Raw genomic sequence first — 25,779 nt, forward strand, 5'->3', positions numbered from 1 at the left:
CTGGTTCTTTGAAAGAATTAATAAATTGATAAGAACCTGGCCAGACTTATCAAAAAGAAAAGAGAAAGGACCCATAAATAAAATCATGAATGAAAGAGGAGAGATCACAACTAACACCAAAGAAATACAAACTATTATAAGAACATACTATGAGCAACTCTATGCCAACAAATTTGACAATCTGGAAGAAATGGATGCATTCCTAGAAACATATAAACTACCACAACTGAACCAGGAAGAAATAGAAAGCCTGAACAGATCCATAACCAGTAAGGAGATTGAAACAGTCATTAAAAATCTCCAAACAGGGGCGCCTGGGTGGCTCAGTGGATTAAAGCCGCTGCCTTCGGCTCAGGTCATGATCTCAGTGTCCTGGGATCGAGCCCCGCATCGGGCCCTCTGCTCAGCAGGGAGCCTGCTTCCCCCTCTGTCTCTGCCTGCCTCTCTGCCTACTTGTGATCTCTCTCTCTGTCAAATAAAATAAATAAAATCTTAAAAAAAAAAAAAAATCTCCAAACAAACAAAAGCTCAGGGCCAGACGGCTTCCCGGGGGAATTCTACCAAACATTTGAAGAAGAACTAATTCCTATTCTCCTGAAACTGTTCCAAAAAATAGAAATGGAAGGAAAACTTCCAAACTCATTTTATGAGGCCAGCATCACCTTGATCCCAAAACCAGACAAGGATCCCATCAAAAAAGAGAGCTACAGACCAATATCCTTGATGAACACAGATGTGAAAATTCTCACCAAAATACTAGCCAATAGGATTCAACAGTACATTAAAAGGATTATTCACCATGACCAAGTGGGATTTATTCCAGAGCTGCAAGGTTGGTTCAACATCCGCAAATCAGTCAATGTGATACAACACATCAATAAAAGAAAGAACAAGAACCATATGATACTCTCAATAGATGCTGAAAAAGCATTTGACAAACTGCAGCATCCCTTCCTGATCAAAACTCTTCAAAGTGTAGGGATAGAGGGCACATACCTCAATACCATCAAAGCCATCTATGAAAAATCCACCGCAAATATCATTCTCAATGGAGAAAAACTGAAAGCTTTTCTGCTAAGGTCAGGAACGCGGCAGGGATGTCCATTATCACCACTGCTATGCAACATAGTACTAGAAGTCCTAGCCTCAGCAATCAGACAACAAAAGGAAATTAAAGGCATCCAAATCAGCAAAGAAGAAGTCAAACTATCACTCTTCGCAGATGATATGATACTATATGTGGAAAACCCAAAGGACTCCACTCCAAAACTGCTAGAACTTGTACAGGAATTCAGTAAAGTGTCAGGATATAAAATCAGTGCACAGAAATCAGTTGCATTTCTCTACACCAACAACAAGACAGAAGAAAGAGAAATTAAGGAGTCAATCCCATTTACAATTGCACCTCAAACCATAAGATACCTAGGAATAAACCTAACCAAAGAGGCACAGAATCTATACTCAGAAAACTATAAAGTACTCATGAAAGAAATTGAGGAAGACACAAAGAAATGGGAAAATGTTCCATGCTCCTGGATTGGAAGAATAAATATTGTGAAAATGTCTATGCTGCCTAAAGCAATCTACACATTTAATGCAAACCCTATCAAAGTACCATCCATCTTTTTCAAAGAAATGGAAAAAATAATTCTAAAATTTATATGGAACCAGAAGAGACCTCAAATAGCCATAGCGATATTGAAAAAGAAAGCCAAAGTTGGTGGCATCACAATTCCGGACTTCAAGCTCTACTACAAAGCTGTCATCATCAAGACAGCATGGTACTGGCAGAAAAACAGACACATAGATCAATGGAACAGAATAGAGAGCCCAGAAATAGACCCTCAACTCTATGGTTAACTAATGTTCAACAAAGCAGGAAAGGATGTCCAATGGACAAAAGACAGCCTCTTCAATAAATGGTGTTGGGAAAATTGGACAGCCACATGCAGAAAAATGAAATTGGACCATTTCCTTACACCACACATGAAAATAGACTCAAAATGGATGAAGGACCTCAATGTGAGAAAGGAATCCACCAAAATCCTTGAGGAGAACACAGGCAGCAACCTCTTCGACCTCAGCCGCAGCAACATCTTTTTAGGAACATCGCCAAAGGCAAGGGAAGCAAGAACAAAAATGAACTATTGGGATTTCATCAAGATCAAAAGCTTTTGCACATCAAAGGAAACAGTTAACAAAATCAAAGGACAACTGACAAAGTGGGAGAAGATATTTGCAAATGATATATCAGATAAAGGGCTAGTGTCCAAAATCTATAAAGAACTTAGCAAACTCAACACCCAAAGAACAAATAATCCAATCAGGAAATGGGCAGAGGACATGAATAGACATTTCTGCAAAGAAGACATCCAGATGGCCAACGGACACATGAAAAAGTGCTCCATATCACTCGGCATCAGGGAACTACAAATCAAAACCACAATGCGATATCACCTCACACCAGTTAGAATGGCTAAAATCAACAAGTCAGGAAATGACAGATGCTGGCGAGGATGCGGAGAAAGGGGAACCCTCCTACACTGTTGGTGGGAATGCAAGCTGGTGCAGCCACTCTGGAAAACAGCATGGAGGTTCCTCAAAATGTTGAAAATAGAACTGCCCTATGACCCAGCAATTGCACTACTGGGTATTTACCCTAAAGATACAAGCGTAGTGATCCGAAGGGGCACGTGCACCCGAATCTTTTTAGCAGCAATGTCCACAATAGCCAAACTATGGAAATAACCTAGATGTCCATCAACAGATGAATGGATCAAGAAGATGTGGTATATATACACAATGGAATACTATGCAGCCATCCAAAGAAATGAAATCTTGCCATTTGCAACAACATGGATGGAAGTAGAGCGAATCATGCTTATTGAAATAAGTCAATCAGAGAAAGACAACTATCATATGATATCCCTGATATGAGGAAGTGGTGATGCAACATGGGGGCTTAAGTGGGTAGGAGAAGATCAATGAAACAAGATAGGATTGGGAGGGAGACAAGCCATAAGTGACTCTTAATCTCACAAACAAACTGAGGGTTGCTGGGGGGAGGGGGGTTGGGAGAAGGGGGGTAGGGTTATGGACATTGGGGAGGGTATGTGCTTTGGTGAGTGCTGTGAAGTGTGTAAACCTGGCGATTCACAGACCTGTACCCCTGGGGATAAAAATATATGTTTATAAACAATAAAATATTTTAAAATAAATAAATAAAAAGAAAGAAAGAAAGAAAAATATAAAAAAAAAAAAACAACACTTAAGGGAAAGTAATTAGAATGATAATGGGAAAGTCCTAATAACCTAAGCTCCTCAATTAATAAACTAGAAAAATAAAGAATAGAAATCATTGACATTGAAAAAAAAACACCAGTGAAAAATACAGAGCCAATTTTTTGAATAGATGAATAAAATTAATAAACTTAAAGCAAAACTGATAAGAAATCACAGCTTGCCAGTATTAGGAACAAAACAGGAGATATCTCTATAGGCTCTGTATACATCAAAAGGACAATAATGGAACAAACAACCTACAACCTACAAACAACCCTACACCCACCAAGTTGACAATTTAGACAAAATGGACCGCTTTCTTGAAAAACGCAAGTGTCCATAACTCACCTGATATGAAATAGATCCTTTGAATAGCCCTGTAATTATTTAATTTGTAATTTTAAACCTCCCCCCACCAAAATCTCCAGGCTCACATGGTTTTACTAGAGAAATCTAAAAGATGCCTAAAAAACAATTAACATCAATTCTACACAACTTCTTCCAGAAAATATTCATTTTATGAGGCTGGCATTCCCCTGATACCAAAACAAGACAAAGACAGTACAAAAAAAGGGGAGATTTGGGAGACAATAGATCAATATCTATTGTCTAGAGACAGCATCTTATGAATATAGATGCAAAAATCCCAAAGAAAATACTAGTAAGCCAAAAATACAAACAAAATATAAAAGGAATTGTGTACCATGACCAAATGGGATTTATCCTAGGAGTGCAAAATTGGTTTACTCTGTAAAAACTAATGAGTATAATAGAGGATATCAATAAAGAAAAAAAAATTTTTTTTTTTACAAAATCCAATATACTTTCATGGAAACAAGCTAAAACACCTCAACAGACTAACAATAGAAAGGAACTTCCTCAATCTGATTAGGACATTTATGAAAAGCCCAGTTTGACATGCTTAATGGTGAAAAACTGCATGATTAGACCCTTAGAATAGGAACAATATAAGGATATTCCCTGTCACTAATTCAACATTGCACTCAGGGTCCTACCCATGGAAATTAGGCAAAAAAGGAAGTAAGAGACATCCATATTGGAGAGGAAGAAGCAAAATTATCTCTGTTTACAGATTACATGATCTTATATGTGGAATATCCTACATAAATTTTAGAATCCACTAAAAAGCAATTTTAACTAATAAGTTCAGCAAGCTTGCAGAGTAAGATATCGATATATAGGAATTAGTACTATAGAAATATATACTAGCAAGGTACTAGCCAAAATGAAATTCATAATTACATTTACAGTAGCATAAAAATAATTAAGAATAAGTTTACCAAGTGAAGTATAAAATTTATACTCTGTAAAGTATAAAACATTACTGATGTATATGCTAAGTAAATGGGAAGACATCACATTTCTATGGATAGTTACTTAATGTTAAGATGACAGTGCTCCCCAAATTATTTTATAGATGGAGTGTAATCCATATCAAAATCTGAGCAGTGGTTTTTTAGAAAGTGACAAATTGATCCTAAAATTCATATGGAAATCTAAGGAATTCCAAGTAGCCAAAACAATACTAGTGCATAAACAATTTTGGAACACTGAAAGTTAAATTAAATTAAAAAAAAAAAGAAAAGCAAAAGTGGAAGCTCATACTCCAAAAGAAGAGCAAAATTGGAGGGCTCATATTCCAAAACACAAATCAAGTGTAGTAGTACTTCATGCTAGTAGCATAAAGATAGGCATAGAAATCATTGGAATGGGATTGAAGGTCCAGAAATAAACTTGTACATTTATAATTAATAAAAGCGCCAGGATAGTTTGATGGAGAAAAGATAGTCTTTTCAACAAATGTTGCTGGGAAAATTAGATATCCTCATGCAAAAGAAAGAAGTTGGGTCTGTCTCATACCATACACAAAAATTACTACAAAATGGATCATAGACCTAACTGTAAAAGCTTAGAATTATAAATTCTTAGGGGGGAAAAAGCAGTATTATTCATCTTGTAGTAAGCAGTGATTTTTGTTTTGTTTTAATACCAGTTTTTTTTTTATTTTTATTATGTTCATCCAGTGTTTCTTCTATTTGTCAGCCTGCACTGAAAAGAAAGATGAGCTGTTGATCCAGAAGGCAGTTGTGGCTTGCTAATCCCATTTCCTAGCCATGGTTGTCAACCTGACTTACAGATTTCTAGTGTAGCTGTCCACTATATAGTAGACTTTCATGGTGTTTTAGCTTTGATAGGTAATGTTTATACTTAAAAAAAAAATCCAAACTCTTTATACAAGTCTCTCAAAACTTTTTTGTTTGTTTGATATAGGAAAGCCATGGCAGAAAAATACATCATGACAGCCGCAAAACTCATTGCTCCTGTAATTGAAACATCTTTTGCTGTAGGTTATGATTGGTAAGAGAGAAATTCAGTATAACTGGATGGATATGATGTTTTCATAATTTATACATTTATTGATTTAAACTTTTATTAGAAAAGTAATTATGAATATTGATTTCTACTTATCAGGAAAATAATTTGTGGTAAAATCAATATAAGGCATTCTGAAAGTTCTACTGTATTTTTATTATTGCTTATGTCATTTCTTAAATAGTAAGTCAGGTGTGCTACCATTCAATATAAGTACAAATCCAGCCTGTATCCTCTTCCATTTTACTGTACCTTTTCTCATTTTTTTCCTTCTCTACCTGAAGTTTGTCAGTAGTACTGAAACTTTCTTCCCTGAGGAATAGCTCTCGTACCTAAAGGGGCTGTTGTCTCCTGATGTAATGTAATTCCTAAATAGAAGTTAGGAGTTTTGTTAGAGTTGGAAAAATCTTAGATTATTTGTTGGATGAGTAATGAATTTGTTTTCTTCGACCCAGTACAGGAATCCCCTTTGTAGCATCCCATATAGGTGGCCGTTTAACTTCTGCTTGGAGTCTTCTGGTATTCAGCTTATTTCTGAACATCTTTAAGGGTTACAAAAATCTTTGTATTGAACCCAAAATTGCCCCTCGTGGAACTTTTTTCTGTGATCTTTCAAGCAAACATAGACTGAGTCTATGACCTCCTCTGTATGGTACCTTACAGAGTTTTAAAAATCCAAGATACATATACATAGTTACAAAGCCAAGTACAGAAGATTTAACTATTCTCTTTCTTTCTTTCACTCGTCCATTACACAATCTATTCTCTGTAAGTATGAGCTTGGGCTTTGCTTTGTTTTCTTGTTTTCTAAGTACGTTTCATGTTTCTTCTTGCTAGACATAACTTGTTTTCTTTAGCATATTATTACCATCTTTCAGATGCTTACCTATTCTGTTTATTCCTTGGAGTCCATTCTATTCCTTGGAATACATTATCTCCCTGGTTTAATTTGTACTGGAGGTATCACAGTTGATTGTGATGTTTTGTTTTTATTGGTATTTCCAGTTCCTGGCTCTCTTTTTTTGCTTCTGTTGCAGACTCAGGTTTTCTTGGCGTTCTCTCTTACAGAATAGCTCTCTCTGCCTCAGTTTCTATATGATGGTTACTGTATTGGCCTGCTGTTAAATATCTTGGGGATTACTGCCATTTTCCTCCTGGTTTGGATCTTTTTTCCTTGTTTACCACTTTATTTTTTCCTTTATTTCATCCCTAATTAACCCTTTTAAGATCTTTCTGTGCATGTCTGTAAATGTGCAGTTCTATTCTCATTCCTGATTGAACATTTATTTTATGAGGTAAAAAATTTTAAATTTTAAGTTGTAACTTTGTTTTAGAAATTTAAAAGCATTTCTTCATTGTTAGCTAATATTGTTGCAGATTAGAAGTCTAATACTAGACTCATCTTTGTTATTTGTAGGTGACCTGTGTTTTCTTTCTGATGATTTTTAGAATTTCCTCTGTAGCTTCTGTTATTCCGAAATTTTATAATGGTATGTTTAAGTATGTCTTTTTTTCTGTCTTCCTCCTAAGCACTCAACAGACCCCTCAATTTATAGTCTGTTGTTTCCTTTCAATTTGGGGAAATTGTGTTATATTATTTCCTTGGTAATTTATTTCCTTCTTCTCTACTTATAAATTTCTATCAATTGGGTTTGAGACTCTCTTGTCACTTATCTTTCTTATACTTTCCATCCTTTAGCTTTGCTTTGCTTTCGGGGAGACTTTCTTGACTTTCTCATCCAGCTCTTCCATTTAATTATTTTGTTCATGCATTTTTATTTTGTATTTATAAGAGCATTTTTATTTTCTTTGGTTGTCTGGTTAAGGGGACTCTGCGGGCTTTGCTTCACACTGAGATGGAGCGCTCAGTGATTCCATAAGAGCCCTGCAGGCAGGCATCCTGATTCAGCCACCTTCTCATCTCCTCATTTGCCATCCCTGAATCCCAGTCTCATCTGGATTCAGTAGGGGCAGGAAACTCTCTCCTCTGCTTTCTTAGTGCCACTTCCTTTTTTTCTTCTTTATAATCCAGTAGTTTCTCATTCTACCAGAAGTTGTTTTTGTTCATGTTTTGAATCAGAAGTTTTGCCAGTTAGTGCCAATAGTGATGAAAGGACTTTCTTCAGAGTTTTTTTTTCTCTTTTCAGATACACAGTTCCAGATTCTTTACTCATTTCAGATATAATGTGTTTTTCTAGAATGACTGGTTTTCTATCTGACTAGTTGCCTGCCTAGTTTATAAATGAGTCCCTTAAAATGTGTCCCTATATGTGTATACAGTACTCCACTTGTGTTTTGAATGGTGGTAGAGTACAGCAGAATCACTGTGTCCCTTTTTGTGGGCACCAAACTGTGGTTGTAACCAAAGATTTCCTTGATCTGGGGGGCAACCACCTCACAATAAATGAACTCTATTTATTTATCTTTAATTATGCTGAATAGTATGTATTATTTGTTTTACTATTATTAAATCTAACCTGAATTCTCTTAAAGTTTACTAGGTATACATATTAATTTTTTTAAGGATTTTATTTATTTATTTGACAGAGACAGACACAGCGAGAGAGGGAGAGCAGGCAGGGAGAGTGGGAGAAGGAGAAGCAGGGATCCTGCTAAACAGGGAGCCTGAGGCAGGGCTCAATTCCAGGACTCTGGGATCACGACCTGAGCTGAGGGCAGACGCTTAATGACTGAGCTACCCAGGCACCCCTACATATTAATTTTTAATGTTTTTATCTTTTCAAAAATATGATTATAACTATGTCTTTGCAACCTAGCAGTTGAGTGAAATTTTGAACATTTATCCAATGCCAACCAGTTTGACTGATATTTTCTACTAAATTAACATTTACCATCTATTAAATTAACATTTCTACTAAATTAACAATTTCTACTAAATTAACATAACCATACTGTTTTCCATAGCGACTGTGCCAGTTTACATTTTCACCTACAATAAACAAGGGTTCCTTTTTCTCTAACACTCATGTCTTCTCTTTTTATTGAGGCTTTTTCTCATGAATGGTTGTTAAATTTGCATTTATTGAGATGATCTTATGATTTTTATCTTTCATTCTGTTAATGTGATGTTCCACAGTTAGTGATTTGCACATATTGAACTATTTTTGCATTCCAGGAATAAATCTCATTTGACCTTGGTATTTATAAGAGCATTTGCTTTTAATCCTTTTAACATGCTGTTGAATTCAGTTTGCTCATATTTTGTTGATGATGTTTGCATATAAATATTCATCAGGGATATTGTCCTATAGTTTCCTCTTGCTGTAATGTTCTTACCTAGTTTTGGTAATGGGTAGGGTTGGCCTCATAAAATGAGTTTGGGAATTTTCCCCCTCAGTTTTTTTCAGAGTTTGAGAAGGATTGGCTTAGAATTGACCAGTGAAGCCATATATATGATCCTGGCTGTTCAACTTTTCTTTTTCTTCCCAATTAAGTTTGGGAAGTTATATGTTTCTAGAAATTTATTGATTTCTTCTAGGCTGTCCAATTTATTGGCATATGATTTTTCCTAATATTCTGTTGTACTCTCTTGTATTTCTTTGGTGTCAGTTGTTTCTCCTCTTTCATTTCTAATTTTGTTTGAGCACTTTTTTTAATGAGTCTGGCTAAAGGTTTGTCAATTTTATTGATCTTTTCAAAGAACCAGCTCCTGGTTTCATTGAACTGTTCTGTTGGGTTTTTTTGGTTTCTATTTCATTTATTTCTGCTCTAATCTTTATTATTTCCTTTCTACTACTGGTTTGGGGTTTTGTTCGTTCTTCTTTTCTTGCTTCTTTAGGTGTAAGGTTACATTGTTGATTTGAGATTCTCCTGCTTCTTGAGGTAGGCCTGGATTGCTATAAACTTACCTCTTAGAACCACTTTTGTTGCATTCTAAAGATTTAGGGTCATTGTATTTTCATTATTATTTGTTTCTATGTATTTTTTATTGCTTCTTTGATTTCTTGATTGACCCATTCACTGTTAGTACCATGTTATTTGGTCTCCATGTATTTGTGGGTTTTCCAGATTTTTTCCTGTGGTTGATTTCTAGTTTCATAGTGCTGTAGTCAGAAATAATGCATGGAATGACTTTGATCTTTTTAATTTTTTTAAAGATTTTATTTATTTATTTGACAGACAGAGATCACAAGTAGGCAGAGAGTCAGGCAGAGAGAGAGGAAGGGAAGCAGGATCCCTGCTGAGCAGAGAGCCGGATGCGGGGCTCGATCCCAGGACCCTGGAATCATGACCTGAGCCGAAGGCAGAGGCTTTAACCCACTGAGCCACCCAGGCGCCCCTGATTTTTTTAATTTCTTGAGGCTTGTTTTGTGGCCTAATATGTGATCTCTTGTGGAAAATGGTCCATGTCACTTGAGATGAATGTGTATTTTGCTGTTTTAAGATAGAATGTTCTGAGTATATCTGTTTATTCCATCTAGTCCAGTGTGTCATTCAAAGTCCTTTTTTCCTTGTTGATTTTCTGGTTGGGTGATCTATCCATTGACTTATCAGTTACTTCCTTTATGTTATTACTATCAATTATTTCCTTTATGTTTGTTATTGAACACTTTAAGTATTAGGTGCTCCCATGTCGGATACATAAATATTTACAGTTATTATATCTTTTTGTTGAATTTTCTCCTTAATGACTATATAGTGTCTTTTTTTGTCTCATCACAGTCTTTGTTTTAAAGTCTCTTTTATCCGATATAAGCAATGCTACCTGCTTTCTTTTCATATCCTTTTGAATGATAAATGTTTCTCCATCACATCACTTTTAGTCTGCAGGTGTCTTTAGGTCTGAAATGAGTCTCATGTCTTTTGATTATGGAGTGTTTAGTCTATTTACATTTACATTTACATTTGAAGTAACTGTTAATAGGTATGTATTTATTGTCATTTTGTTACTTGTTTTATGCTTGTTTTTAGAGTTTTTCTCCATTCCTTTCTTCTTTTGCCTTCTTCTGTTATGATTACTTGGCTTTTTTTAGTCATATACTTGGATTCCTTTCTCTATTTTCTGTGTATCTATTACTGGTTTTTGATTTGTGATTACCATTAGGTTTGTGTATAACCTTTTCTGCATGCAGCAGTACAAATTATGTTGATGGTCACTTAAGTCTGAACCCATTATGTACTCCTCTCCTCCCCATGTTTTAGGTATATGGTATCATACTTGACATCCCTTTATTTTGTGAATCCCTTGAGTGGTATTTACAGTTATACTTATTTTTACTGCTTTTGTGAGTCCCACTTTTCTTATTCTTGCTTATGGTCTTTCACTCAGAGAGTCCCCTTTAACATTTTTTGTAGGGCTAGTTAGTGGTCATAAATTCCTTTAACTTTTGTTTGTTTAAGAAGTGCTTATCTCTCCTGTTCTGATTGACAACCGTGATGGATAGAGTATTCCTGTCTGCAGATTTTTTCCTTTCAGCACTTTGACCATATCATGCCACTCTCTTCTGGCCTGCTAAGTTTCTGCTGAAAAATCAACTTATAGCCGTATAGGGTTTCCATTGTATATAACTGTCTTCTTTTCTCTTGCTGCTTTTAAAATTTTTTCTGTATTACTACTTTTTTGCCATTTTAATTATTATGTACCTTGGCATGGACCTCCTTGAGTTAATTTTGTTGGGGCATCTTTGTGCCTCTTGGGCCTGAATTTCTGTTTCCTTCCCCAGATTCAGGAAGTTTTCAACCATTATTTCTTTAAATAAATTTCTGCCCCCTGTTCTCTCTCTCTTGTCCTTTTGGGATCCTTATAATGCCATTGTTATTACATTTGATGGTATCTTTGAATTTCTTAAGTCTGTTCTAATTTTGCATAACTTTTTCTATGTCATCTATTAAGCCTGATTACTTCCAGTTACACTGTCCTCCAGTTTGCCACTTCATTCTTTTGGTTCCTCTGGTCTGTTATTTATTCCCTCTAGTATATATTTTTTTTAATTTTTTATTTTTTATAAACATATATTTTTATCCCCAGGGGTACAGCCCTGATATGAGGAAGTGGCGATGCAACATGGGGGCTTAAGTGGGTACGAGAAGAATAAATGAAACAAGATGGGATTGGGAGGGAGACAAACCATAAATGACTCTTAATCTCACAAAACAAACTGAGGGTTGCTGGGGGGGAGGGGGTTTGGGAGAAGGGGCTGGGATTATGGACATTGGGGAGGGTATGTGCTTTGGTGAGTGCTGTGAAGTGTGTAAACCTGGTGATTCACAGACCTGTACCCCTCTAGTATATTTTTAATTTCATTTACTGTGTTCCACTCTCTGATTGGTTGTTTTTCACCTCGTGTTTATGATCTCACTTATGTCCTCCAGTCTTCTCTTAAGTCTGATGAATATCTTTATGATCATTACTTTAAATTCTGTAGTAGGCATATTACATATTTCTGTCTCACTTAGCTCTTGCTGTGGTTTTGCCCTGTTCTTTCATTTGGGACATATTCTTCTGTCTTCTCAGTTTGTCTAACTCTTTGTGTCTGTTTCTGTGTATAAGGAAAGTCAGCTACATCTCCTACTCTTCAGAGTACCGGCCTTATGTGCTTTGCCATGCAGTGTCCCCTGTTCACCAGAACCTGGCATTTCAGAGATTATCTCCTGTGTGTGATATGTTTACCCTGCTCTTGTGGTTGAGCCAGTATTTTCCTTCAGTCCAGTCATCTGCAGGGGCTTTCTTTGCCTATTATGGGCAGTTTTTGTCCCTGTGGTTCAGTGGGCCAGTCTGCAGATGCCTTGGCTTCAGTTGAGTCAGGCCAGGCATTTGCCAGAGATGTAGTAGCACCAAACTACAGGGTGCTCTCCCTGTGTTGACCCCAAGAAGCTTCCATTGGTTTGTAGGACCTATGGTCAGAGCAGTTATCTGCCTCTTGCCCACTTCAGGGGCCTCCATCTCACTGATCTGTTTATGTTTCCCTCTCTTTGGGGCAGGAGTCACTTTGGAGTGGTACTGGCCACTGTCGGGACTTCTTACACACTGCCAGGCCTGTGGCACTGCCCTATATGGGCTCTGGCCAAGAGTGTGTTGGAAAGTGCAGATCTGCTAAAGGACTGCATAAAGCAGTAGGGCTGCAGTACTGTCAAGCTTTGACTACAGGTCCTCTGCAGGAGGGGCCCTGATATTTCCAGACTAAGGTGGACTATCTAGAGGGGTGGTTTGGCAGAAGCACAACATGGGGACGGGGGGAGTAGGGCTGGCAAATTATATATCAAGTCCCATAGGTGGGCATGTGTTTATGCTGAGGAGCAAGGGAGGGAATTGGTGCCTCTCAGTTCCTTTATTTCTGTAGGAGTTCCCCAGGGATTTATGTCCCTTTGTGATACACTGAGTTTTCTGGGTTAATTACACCGACGGGGTGTTATGTATACATGGGAGGATGTGAGCCTAGAGTTTCCTACTCTGCTATCTTCCCAGGAAGTCCTACATATTCATTATGGTGACTTGTGACCAGTGACTACAACCTGCTGAAAGCTCAGATGATGATTAGCATTTTTTAGCAACAAAGCATTTTCAATTGTTATGTACACTTTTTTTTTTAAAGACATAATGCTGTTTCACTCCTCATAGATTACAGTATAGTATAAACAACTTTTATATGCACTAGGAAACCAAAAAATCCATTTGACTTGCTTTATTGCAATTTTTGCTTTATTGGCAGCAGTCTGGAACTGAACCCACAGTGTCTCCAAGATATGTCTGTATGTGAATTGCAAATATTTTCTCCCATTCTGTAGTTGTCTTTTCATTTTTATTTTTTGTAGTTTCTTTTGCTGTATAGAACTTTTTAGTTTGATGTAGTACCACTTGTATCTTTTTTATTTTATTGCTTCTGCTTTAGGTGTAATAGCCGAAAATCAGTGCCAAGATCCATGTGAAGGAAGTTTTCACCTATGTTTTCTTCTAATTCACCAGTTTTCATTTCCTAATTTATTTATTTGTATCTTTCTTTTTTTCTTAAGTAGTCCAGCTAAAAATTTTTGTCTTAAAAAAAAGTCATTTTTTTGTCTTAAAAAAAATAAGCTCTTAGTTCTGTTTATCTTTTCTATTGTTTTTCTAATCTCTTTCATTTATTTCTGATCTTTGTTACTTCTTTTATTCTAATTATGAACATAGTTCTTTTTTTTAGTTCCTTGAGGTATTAAGTTAGGTTGTTTATTTATGATTTTTTTTCTCAATGTAGGTATTTATTACTATAAGCTTCCCTCTTGTAACTGTTTTTGCTGTATACCATAAGTTTTAGTATATTTTGTTTCCATGTGTTTCAAGGTATTTTTTTAATTTCCCTTTCGATATCTTATTTGACCCACTGGTTGTTCAGGAGTGTAATTTTTTAAACTCTCCATACTGTGAATTTTCTGGTTTTTCTCTTATTATTGATTTCTAGTTTCATACTATTGTTGGAAAAGATTCTTAAGTATAATTTCAGTCTTCTTACATTTGCTACATTTGTTTTGTGACCTAACATATGATCTATCCTGGGGAATATTTTGTGTGTGCGTTAGAAGGATGTGTATTCTGCTGTTGTTAGATAGAATGTTTTGTATACCCATTTGGTCTAATATATATTTCAAATCCCATGTTTTCTTACTGGTTTTCTGTCTGGATGATCTATGCATTGTTAAAAGTGAACAATGCATTATTGAAATCCCCCATTATTATACTGCTGTCTACTTATTCCCTTAGGTCTGTTAATATTTGCTTAACATATTTAAATGCTGTGATATTGAATGCATGCATATTTACAATTATTCTCTTTTTGATGAAAAGACTTCCTTATCATTACATAATGACCAATTTGTCTTTTTTTTTTTAAGATTTTATTTGTTGATTTGACAGACAGATCACAAGTAGGCAGAGAGGCAGGCAGAGAGAGAGAGGAGGAAGCAGGCTCCCCGCTGAGCAGAGAGCCCAATATGGGGCTCAGTCCCAGGACCCTGAGATTATGACCTGAGCCGAAGGCAGAGGCTTTAACCCACTGAACCACCCAGGCACCCCACCATTTTGTCTTTTGTTACAGTTTTGACCTGAAGTCTATTTTGTCTGATACAAGTATAGCTCTTGGGTTTTTTTTTCCACTGAGTATCTTTTTCTGTCCCTTTACTTTGAGCCTGTATGTGTCTGTAAAGCTGAAGTGAGTCCCTTGTGTGGTTGGGACTTTTTATGTATTCAGATACTCTGTGCTTTAATTGGAGAATTTATTTTTATTTTTTATTTATTTTTTTTCAAAGATTTTATTTATTTATTTGACAGAGAGATCACAAGTAGGCAGAGAGTCAGGCAGAGAGAGAGAGAGGAGGAAGCAGGCTTCCCGCTGAGCAGAGAGCCCGACGTGGGACTCGATCCCAGGACCCTGAGATCATGACCCGAGCCGAAGGCAGCGGCCCAACCCACTGAGCCACCCAGGCGCCCTTTAATTGGAGAATTTAATTCAATTATACTTAATTATTGCTAGGTGAGGCTATTGATAGGTAATTATTAATTAATTTTAGTAGTTAATAATTACTGATAGGTATAATGTCATCTTATTATTTTCTGGCTGTTTCATAGTTCCCTTGTTTCTTCTTTCTCTTTCACTGTTTTTCTTTGTGAGTTGATGATTTCTGTAGTGGTATGCTTTGATTCCCTTCATTCTGCCTCTTGTGCATCTACTATAGATTTTTGTTTACATAAAATATTTTATTGTTATAATAGCCTCAAGCTAATGAGAACTTTGCATACAAAACCTCTACTCTTTTACATTCCCCATAATTTTACCTTCTTTTATATTGTGTATTTACCTTTTTAAATATTGTATACCCACTAACATCATTATAGTTGTTATTTTTAATACTTTTGTCCTTTATCCTTTTGAATTATGTGATTGACATAGCTCCATATTATAATATTGCAGTATTCTGAGTTTGCTATTTAACTTTAACAGTATGTGTTATATTTTTATATGTTTTCATATTGCTAATTAGCATTCTTTTATTTTGTCTTAAACTCCTCTCACCATTTCTTGTAAGACAGGTTTAGTAGGAGTGAATTCCCTCCGCTTTTGTTTGTTTGGGAAAGTCTCTGTCTTTCATTTCTGAAAGAAAACTTTGGCAGGTAAATTATTCTTGATTGGCACCATTTTTCTTTGAGTACTTTCAGTATATCATTCCACTCTCCTCAGGCCTACAAGGTTTCTGCTAAGAAATCTGCTAATAATCTGATGGGGGGGTATCCTTTATAAGTGAGGAAGTTTTTTTTCTTGCTGATTTTAAAATTGTCTTTATCTTTTATTTTGGACAGTTTTATTATAATGTGTCTTGGAGAAGGTTTTTTGAAATTTTCATTCTTTTATTTTTCTGCTGATTTTTTTTTTAAGATTTTATTTATTTATTTGACAGACAGAGATCACAAGTAGGCAGAGAGGCAGGCAGAGAGGAGGAAGCAGGCTCCCCGCAGAGCAGAGAGCCTGATGTGGGGCTCGATCCCAGGACCCTGAGATCATGACCTGAGCCGAAGGCAGTGGCTTAACCCACTGAGCCACCCAGGCGCTCCTTTTTCTGCTGATTTTAAAATTGTCTTTATCTTTTATTTTGGACAATTTTATTATAATGTGTCTTGGAGAAGGTTTTTTGAAATTTGGGGTTACCTATTAACTTCATAAACTTGGATGTCTGAATTTCTCACCAGATTTGGGATTCTCAACTACTCTTCTTTAACTAGGCTTTCTGTTCCTTTCTCTTTCTTCTCCTAGACTTCAATAATGGGTAGATTTCTTTCTTTTGATGATATCCCATAATTCACATAGGCTTCTTTCATTCTTTTATTTGTCTGTTCCTCTGACTAGATAATTTCAAATGATCTGTCTTTCTTTTGCTTGGTCAGGTCTGTTGTTGAAGCTTTTTATGAGTTCTTCAGTCTAGTCATTGTGTTTTTCAGTTCTTGGATTTCTGCTTTTTTTTAATAGTTTCTATTTCCTTGTGGAACTTCTTGATTTATTCATGTGTTGTTTTCTTAATTTCATTTAGTTGTCTGTTTTCTTAAAATTGACTAAACTTTTTAAAGAGGATTATTCTAAATTCTTTGTCAGACAATTCATTGATTTCCATTTTTTTAGTCAGTCCTTAGAATTTTATTAGTTTCCTTTGGTGGTTGTATATTTTATTGATTATTCATGATCCTTATGTCCTTTTGTTGGTATCTGAGAACTTAAGGAAGTAGGTACTTCTTTTATTTTTCTGTTCCTCTGACTAGATAATTTTGAATGATCTGTCTTACATTCATTATATCTTCTTTTGCTTGGTTAGGTCTGTGTTGAAGCTTTTTATGAGTTCTTCAATTTAGTTATTGTGTTTTTCAATTTCTGCTTTTTTTAATAGTTTCTATTTCCTTGTAGAACTTCTTGATTTATTCTTTTAGCCTTTACAGACTGTCTTTATGAAGTAAAGCCCTTTACAAATCAGCCTGTCCAGAAATTCTGGGTGGACCATCTGGTGTAGTACTTGAGTAGACAGGTCTGTTGTCTGCTGACTGGGTTAGTAGTGGGCAGATCTTGTACTTGAGTACATGGGGACCAGTCTGGTGCCTAGGTCACAAGGTGGAGCTGAAGCCTTGTTTCCCTGGGGTGTGCTCGGTGCTTGAATCTTTGTAATGGACTTGGGACCTTGGTCTGTGTGGGCAGACCTGGATCCTAGGTTTCCAGGCACCAACCAGGCATTGGGAACCACTGGGGTGGACCTAGCATCTAGGTCCACAGAGGCTGTTTTGGTACTGAGACAGGCTGGAAGTCTGGTTTTGTGAGAGCCAACCTAGAGTCTGGGGCTGCAGGAGCTGGCCTGTATCCTGCAGCCCTCAGTAGATGGCATGGAGGTTGGATTTGCAGAAGTAATTATGGCACTTGGGTGGACCAAGAACCTGGGTCCATGGGAGCTTGCTTTGAACCTGGGGGCTGACCTGGTATTTGAGATTTGGGGCTATAGTAGCTAGCCTGGTGCTGAAGTGGGTCAAAAGCTTGGGTGTAGAGTAGTCATCCTGTCTCTGGGCCCAGTCATCCTGTCTATTTTGTAGGGCCAAAGTTGTTGCCTGGGAGCTGGCTGATGCTAGGATGTGTCAGGATTCTGGGTTCATGGGAGCTTGCTGGGAATCTAGAGGTTGTCTGGAACCACTGAAGCTGCTTTACCCATTGGGCCATGGACCTAAGTTTGCAGGAACCACCTTGGGCCACTGGAGCCACCAGGAACTGGAGTGAGCTGGTAACCTTGTTTCACAGGTACTATCTGTGGAGCCTGATGCCTAGGAGCCACCTGAGGATGTAGAATCCTACAGGTAGCAGGATGGGCAGGATCCTGGGTTCATAGGAGTGGGCTAGGGAGCCACCAAGGGCTTTGAGAGTCAGCCTGGTATTGGGATGGTCTAGTCTAGAGTCTGCAGTTAAGTCAGACACTTACTTTACTCAACTTCTCTTGGAGAGAGGCTTTCTCTCTCCATGCCAGGCTGTCTAGGCTCAGAGGAAAAATGAAGGGGGTCTGTGAATCTATCTGTCCTCCTCAGTGTGTCTTTTCTTACATCTGATCTTCATCCAGGTGCTGTAATCCCTCACCTAGAATCCTTAGCTCTTGTGAAAATATTTTCATGCATGGGTAGTCCTTAAAATCGATCTTTGGGGGAGGGTACAAGTACTAGAAATTGCTATACCACCATTTTGCTGACATCACTCCTCCAACAGTATTTTTAATGTTATGTAGTATAATATTAGTTTTAGCCAAAGAGCATAGTGATATGCATAGTGATATCATAACTATGTTATAATTCATAGGTATTTTTAAGATTTCATTTGTAAACTAAAATGTAGTAAGTCTTATTTCTTTATGTGTTAACTAAGTAGGCATTTATTTCTCTAGATAGAACTTGCCAGGTTTTAAAAAATATTTGCCCGATCTCAGATTATGTGAAAGCCCATGTTTCTAGTAACTTTGAAGCTTTCTTCAAAGCTTCATATATTTTATATATATGAATATATATAAATATAATATAAACAGTATATTCATATTGTTTGATATTCATAAAGCTTACATAATATTTTTCAGAAACTGTAATATATATGTGTATATACTTATGAACATATATGCATATGTGTACATTTTATGTGATTATATACAAAAAAACTATGTGCATTTATTTACCTCTGTATGGATATATGTGTATTTTGAATGGAGGACAGTGATCTTTAGAGTCAACATCAGAGCTTCTGGCTATGGTTAGAAAATACTTACGGGATGTTTTGGTGGCTCTCCCTCTGCCTGCTCCTCTCCTTTGCTTGTGCGCGTGCTCTCTGTCTCTCTCTCTTTCTCTGACAAAATCTTAAAAAAAAAATACTTTACATACAGGATATCATTCCATAATGGTTATTTATAAGCATCATACTTTCTCCATGTCTAATTTCTTCATGTCTTGTTCTTTGTAGAATATTAAAGAAGAGGCTTTTATAAGATATAAGTAACATCTGTTCAATGTTTAGAGAATGTTTAGGGCTTCAAATTAAACAACAAAAAAACATTTAAACTTACCTGATTTCTGTTCCATTTCAATAATATTTAAATGACTGTATCAAGACAAATCGTTATAGTCTTCTATTTCACTTAGTCATATTGGCTGTTATATATATAAATTTTTTTTAACGGTTTAAGGGGACAGTTTAAAAAAAGTGGTTGCTAGTTGTTTTGTTCACTGTTGACTATTTCAGCCTATTTGAAATCTGGAATATGCCAATATCTAGCTCTCAAAGCTATTAGTAAGTTAATTATAAAACCAGAAATTTTATGTATTTTTACTAAAGACAGGGTCATTAATTTTGTTTCCTTCTCTCTGGGGCAATTTTCTTTCTTTTTTTTTTTTTGTTAAAGATTTTATTTATTTATTTGACAGAGAGAGATCACAAGTAGGCAGAGAGGCAGGCAGAGAGAGAGGAGGAAGCAGGCTCCCTGCTGAGCAGAAAGCCCGATGCGGGACTCAATCCCAGGACCCTGAGATCATGACCTGAGCCGAAGGCAGCGGCTTAACCCACTGAGCCACCCAGGCGCCCCGCTCTGGGGCAATTTTCAATATATAGCTCAGGCCTGGTATAGTATCATTCACATCCTAAATTTTGGCTAAATTTTTTTTACTTTAGCTTCAATTTATCGAGGACAGCTACTTTGGATTCTTGTTTAATACTATTGTATATTTTGTCTCAATGAGATAAGCATGAAATCATTGCCTTTTTATAGCTGAGAGAAATGAGTAGTAAAAAATTCATTAGCTTCACTAAGGACAAATACTAGTTAAGGTCAGAACATTTACTGTGCCAGTGACTTCAACAGTGTACTCATTGGAATGATACTGTGAGCTTATTAAAAGAAAATGACTTGGCTCCACTCCCACTCCCAATATATCTGAGTTAGGGTTCTGAGGTAGAGAGCAAGCATTCGTATTTTTCAGTGGTGTTAGATGAACAAAAGAATCTATATTTTTTCATTGTTTCCCATGTGGTTCTGATGGGCAGCCAGGTTTGGAAACTCATGTAATATAATATACCTGTTTATTGAAAACCAAAAGGAAAAAGTCAGTCCTGGCATTATTTGGATTTTTCATTATTAATTATTCTGTCACTATATTTTTGTTAGCTCATTTGTATGGGGTTAAAATTATTTTTAACCTTTATGTGGTTAAATATAAAGCACATAAGAATTACGAACCAATAACATCAGCTCAGTGATTTATTACAAAGCAAACACCCATGTATGTAACCCCTATCTAGATTAATAACATTTAAAGAATAGAACATAGTCAGCACCTTAGTAGTTCTGCTGTGCCCATCTCAAACACTGCCCTTCCCATTCTGATGGGTGATGGGTATCTTGACTTAAATGGTAATCACTTCCTAGCTTTTTTACAGACTTTAACCACCTAACCAGTCTTCCCTTTAGTTTTGCATTTTTTTGAACATTATATAGGTGGACTTGTGCTATGCATATTGTTTCATGTGTGGTGTCTTTTACTCTGTGTGGCAGTTGTCAGTGTTGTTGCATGTAGCTCTGGTTTGTTCATCTTCATTGCTATGTAGTGGTGCATCTGTACAATGGATATTACTCTTGACTGTGAGAAATTGCGATAGAGAAGTTTATTACTCACAGGTCCTAGAGGAAGTACAAGTGGAGGCACCATACAGGGAAGTCAAGACAGGGTACAGGCAGAAAGAAAGGCTGTAGCTGGGGTACATGCCATATTAGGGTCCATGAGTGGAATGTTTTGAGCTCATGGGATAAGGCCAGATTGGTCAATTCAAACCAAAAAGAGGGAGCTTTGGTAAGCTCCATGAGAATCTTATGTAGGAGGTAGACAAGGAGAAGGTCCTGGGAGATGGGGGAGACTCTTGATCACAAGGCTTTTGTGGAAGACATATCAGGAACTTAGATTTGCTTGGGCTCTGCAGACTGCTGTCTGGGACATGCATTTGCATCAGGGGCTAGTGTCAGTTTTTGGTCCCTGCTTAGCCAGGCCAAACAAGATGGACAGTGGGACAGCAGTACCATGCAGTAGCTTAGTGAAAGTCTGGACATTGCTTTTCAAATGTTTTCTCCTAGTCTGTGTCTTGTCTTCCATTTCTCTTGACCTACCGGGAAATTAATTGGTATTTCATTCAAATCTATAGATCAGGCTGGAGAGTATCTTTAAAATGTTTACTTTTCAAATTTGTAAGTACAATACATTTCTCCACTTAGGTCTCTGTAATTTCTTTCAAATACTTTTTAGCTTTGTGGGTTTTTTTTTTTTTTTTTCAGATTTTATTTATTTATTTGACAGACACAAGTAGGCAGAGAGGCAGGCAGAGAGAGAGGGGGGAAGCAGGCTCCCCGCCAAGCAGAGAGCCCAATGTAGGGCTTGGTCCCAGGAACCTGGGATCGTGACCTGAGCCAAAGGCAGAGGCTTTAATCTACTGACCCACCCAGGCACCCACAAATACTTTCTTTAGTTTTAAGTCTAGAGAGCTGCATGTCTTTTGTTATACTTATTCCTACGTGTTTGATTCTTGATGGTATAGGGCATAGTATTAAAATTTCATTTTCTACTTATGCTTTTCTAGTATGTAGATATATAGTTGATTTTAGATATTGATCTTTATCCATTGACCTTAATACATTTACTTACTAAATGTATTAAATGCAGATAGTCATCTCTAGATGTTTTTGGGTTATCTATATGAACACTTGCTATCCATAGATAATGACAGTTTATTTCTTTTTGCCCAATCTTTATGCTTCTTTTTGTTTTTTTCCTTCATTGCACTGGCTTTGATACCAGTTCTGTGCTGAATTGAAGTGGTGATAAAATAGGCATTTTTGTTTTGTTCCTGATCTCACAGGGTAAAGTTTTCCACAACTTGCCATAAGTATGATGCTTGCTATAGGACTCCTACACGTACTCTTTATCATATGAAGGAATGTTTCCTTTTCTTTCTGGTTAGCTAAGAGTTTTTATGAAAATCTATATATCAAAAAATAGTAAGATCGGGCGCCTGGGTGGCTCAGTGGGTTAAGCCGCTGCTTTCGGCTCAGGTCATGATCTCAGAGTCCTGGGATCGAGTCCCGCATCAGGCTCTCAGCAGGGAGCCTGCTTCCCTCTCTCTCTCTCTCTGCCTGCCTCTCCATCTACTTGTGATTTCTCTCTGTCAAATAAATAAATAAAAAAAATCTTTAAAAAAAAAATAAAAAAAAAATAGTAAGATCGATTTTTGAATGTTAAATCATCTGAATGAACTCTACTTGATTGTGATGTATTATCCTTTTAAAATATCACTGGATTTGATTTGGTGATCTTTAGCTGAGGATTTTTGCACCCACATTAGTGAGAAAAATGAAGTCTGTAATTTTAAGAATTTATTATTTGAGAGAGAGAGAGAGTGAGCAAGTCCCAGTGGGGGGGACAGTGGAAAAGGGAAAGAGACTCTCAAGCTGATTCCCCACTGAGCCCAACACGAGGCTCAATCCTATTACCCCAATATCATTACCTGAGCTGAAATCAAGAGCTGGACACTCAACTGACGGAGCCACCCAGATGCCCCTGAAATTTGTAATTAAAAAAAATAATGTCTTTGATTTTGTTACAGGGGTAAACTGTCTTTATGCCACAAGTTCAGATATTTCCCCCCCGCCAGAGGAGGGGATTGGCTTTTTTTTTTTTTTAAACAATTGGAGGAATTCACTAGTAAAGCCATCTGCATTTGAAGTTTTCTCTGTAAGAAGAGTTTTATTGAACAGATCCTACCTTTTTAATAAACAAAAGACTTCAGTTTTCTTCTCATGTCACTTTGATAAGATGTATTTTATCCTTATTTATTTTTGTTTGCTTATTCTTTTTTTCATAATTTTTAATTTTTTTATTAGCATATAATATATTATTAGCCCCAGGGGTACAGGTTGGTGAATCGCCAGGTTTAAAAACTTCATAGCACTTACCTTCCCCAATGTCCATAATCCCACCACCCTCTCCTTACCCCCCTCCCCCCGGAAACCCTTAGTTTGTTTTGTGAGATTAAGAGTCTCTTATGGTTTGTCTCCCTCCCAATACCATCTTGTTTCTTTTTCTTTTCCTACCCCCTAAACCCCCACATTGCCTCTCAACTTCCTCATATCAGGGAGATAATAAGATAATTGTCTTTCTCCGATTGACTTTTTTTACTCAGCATAATACCCTCTAGTTCCATCCACGTCATCACAAATGGCAAGATTTCATTTCTTTTGGTGGCTGTATAGTATTCCATTGTATATATATACCACATCTTCTTTATCCATTCATCTGTTGATGGACATCTAGGTTCTTTCCTTTGTATATATATACACCACATCTTCTTTATCCATTCATCTGTTGATGGACATCTAGGTTCTTTCCATAGTCTGGACAGTGGACAGTGCTGCTATAAACATTCAGGTGCACATGCCCCTTTGGATCACTACATTTGTATCTTTAGGGTAAATACCCAGTAGTTTGTTTGCTTATTCTTTTAGCTATTGAGAAAGTTGTGTTAAAAGTTATTTTTTTTACTGGGGCACCTGGGTGGCTCAGTTGGGCGACTGCCTTCAGCTCAGGTCATGATACCGGGGTACTGGGATCAAGCCCTGCATCAGGCTTCTGGGTCAGTGGGGAGCCTGCTTCTCCCTCTCCTACTCTCCTGCTTGTGTTCTGTCTCTCTCTCTATCAAATAAATAAATAAAATCTTTAAAAAAAAAAAAGGTTTTTATTTTTTTATTTCTTTATTCTTCAGATGTATTAACTTTTGTTTTATATTATTTTGAAGTTATGTTATTAGGTGTATGAAGATTTAGAATGGGGTATATCCTTGGTGGATTAATAAGCCCTTTTTAATTAAGTGGTGTCCTTTATTACTTCTAATAATGTTTCTTGCCTTTAAGTTTGCATTTTTTGTTTTCTTTTGGCTACTGGTATTTCTTTTTTTCACTTTACTTTTGGTGATTCTATATTCCTAATTTAAGGTGTGTCTCTTTTAAGTAATAAAAAGTTAAGATTCAAACTGAGTGGCAGATGTTTCTGGAATACCTTTCCGCAATGTGGTTTAGAGTCTCTATCCCTGCATTCTTGTATTCCTTTATTATAGTTCTTATACAGAACTAAATTTCCTGGTCTGCTTCACCTGCAAGGGCATGAACCATATTCTGTTTACCCTTTTAGTCCCTGAACCAAGTATAATGGAGCCCTTGCAGTCTTAGTAGGCTACTTTGTTGGGGTGGATTTGGGAACAGAGTGTCATTCAAAGGGGTACTGTGCAGGCACGGCTTCACGTCCTCTATCCCCACTGCAAGCAGAGAGGCTCTTTCATAAGTCAAGGATAAAATAGAAGATTCTACCTGAGGAAAAGGATCTTCTGCTATAATGTTTTTAAATTATTTGTCCAAGCTAGGAGTATCTGAGTGGCTCAGTCAGTTAAATGTCCAACTCTTGATTTCAGCTCAGGTCATGATCTTAGGGTAGTGAGCTTAGGGTAGTGAGATTGAGCCCCATATTGGGCTCCACAATCAGTGGGGAGTCTGCTTGAGATTCTCTTTCTCCCTCTGCCTTGCCTCACCATATTCATTCTCTCTCTCTCTCTTTTTCAAATAAATAAATAAATCTTAAAAAAAAAAAATTCTTGTCCAGGCCATTGGATTTGAAATATTTTTGAACCAGACCTTGGTAAGAAATTTATTTTACATTGTTTACTGAAATAAGTTGCATGAAACAGTCCTTGTCCTTATTATGTATGATGCCCTTTGATATTTTATATGTTCTGTTTTTTTTTAAATAACTGATTTCAGTTGACTTCAATTTGAAGAATAGGCTTGGTGTCAATAAAAATTGGGCTCAAATTCTTACTTGACAGTTTTCTAGATGTGTGATCTTAGATCTTCCATATTTGTATCTCTAAACAGAGACCGTTCCTATCTTTCAGGGTTGTTGTGAGGATTAAATGTGATAATGCTTATAAAGGAATCTGTGCAGTGTCTGATATATAGTTAAAAACAAATGTTCTGTGTGATTTGGGGAACAGATCTATGATAGTCTGTTCAAGTTGGACATAAAACTTAAACATATTCTACAAGTTCTATAGAATTTTTTTCACCATCAGAACATTTAAGATGAAAAAATAAATAGAAATACTTTTAACCTGTTACAAATTGAAATTGTTTTAGTAGTTAATTAAAAAATGAGACTATAATAGTTTGTATTTCTTTGGTGTTAGTTGTGATCTCTCCTCTTTCATTCATGATTTTATTTATTTGGGTCCTTTCTCTTTTCTTTTTGATAAGTCGGGCCAGGGGTTTATCAATTTTATTAATTCTTTCAAAGAACCAGCTCCTAGTTTCGTTGATTTGTTCTATTGTTTTTTTGGTTTCTATTTCATTGATTTCTGCTCTGATCTTTATGATTTCTCTTCTCCTGCTGGGCTTAGGGTTTCTTTCTTGTTCTTTCTCCAGCTCCTTTAGGTGTAGGGTTAGGTTGTGTACCTGAGACCTTTCTTGTTTCTTGAGAAAGGCTTGTACCGCTATATATTTTCCTCTCAGGACTGCCTTTGTTGTGTCCCACAG

At 36.6% G+C, this 25,779-nt stretch overlaps 1 protein-coding gene across 4 annotated transcripts in view; it reads left to right on the top strand.

Moving 5' to 3' along the window:
- Positions 1–25,779, top strand: part of IFT88 (intraflagellar transport 88) — a 164,039-nt gene that overhangs the window by 59,883 nt on the left and 78,377 nt on the right. For all 4 annotated transcript variants that reach the window (XM_045072388.1, XM_045072390.1, XM_045072391.1 and 1 more), the window contains one exon: positions 5,575–5,661. In XM_045072388.1, coding sequence (XP_044928323.1) covers positions 5,575–5,661 — 87 coding nt within the window. The remainder of the gene's footprint in view (positions 1–5,574; positions 5,662–25,779) is intronic.

The sequence above is a fragment of the Mustela putorius genome, unplaced genomic scaffold (assembly GCF_011764305.1).
Source record: "Mustela putorius furo isolate JIRA1106 unplaced genomic scaffold, ASM1176430v1.1 tig00004035_pilon_pilon_pilon, whole genome shotgun sequence".
Taxonomy (NCBI): Eukaryota; Metazoa; Chordata; class Mammalia; order Carnivora; family Mustelidae; genus Mustela; species Mustela putorius.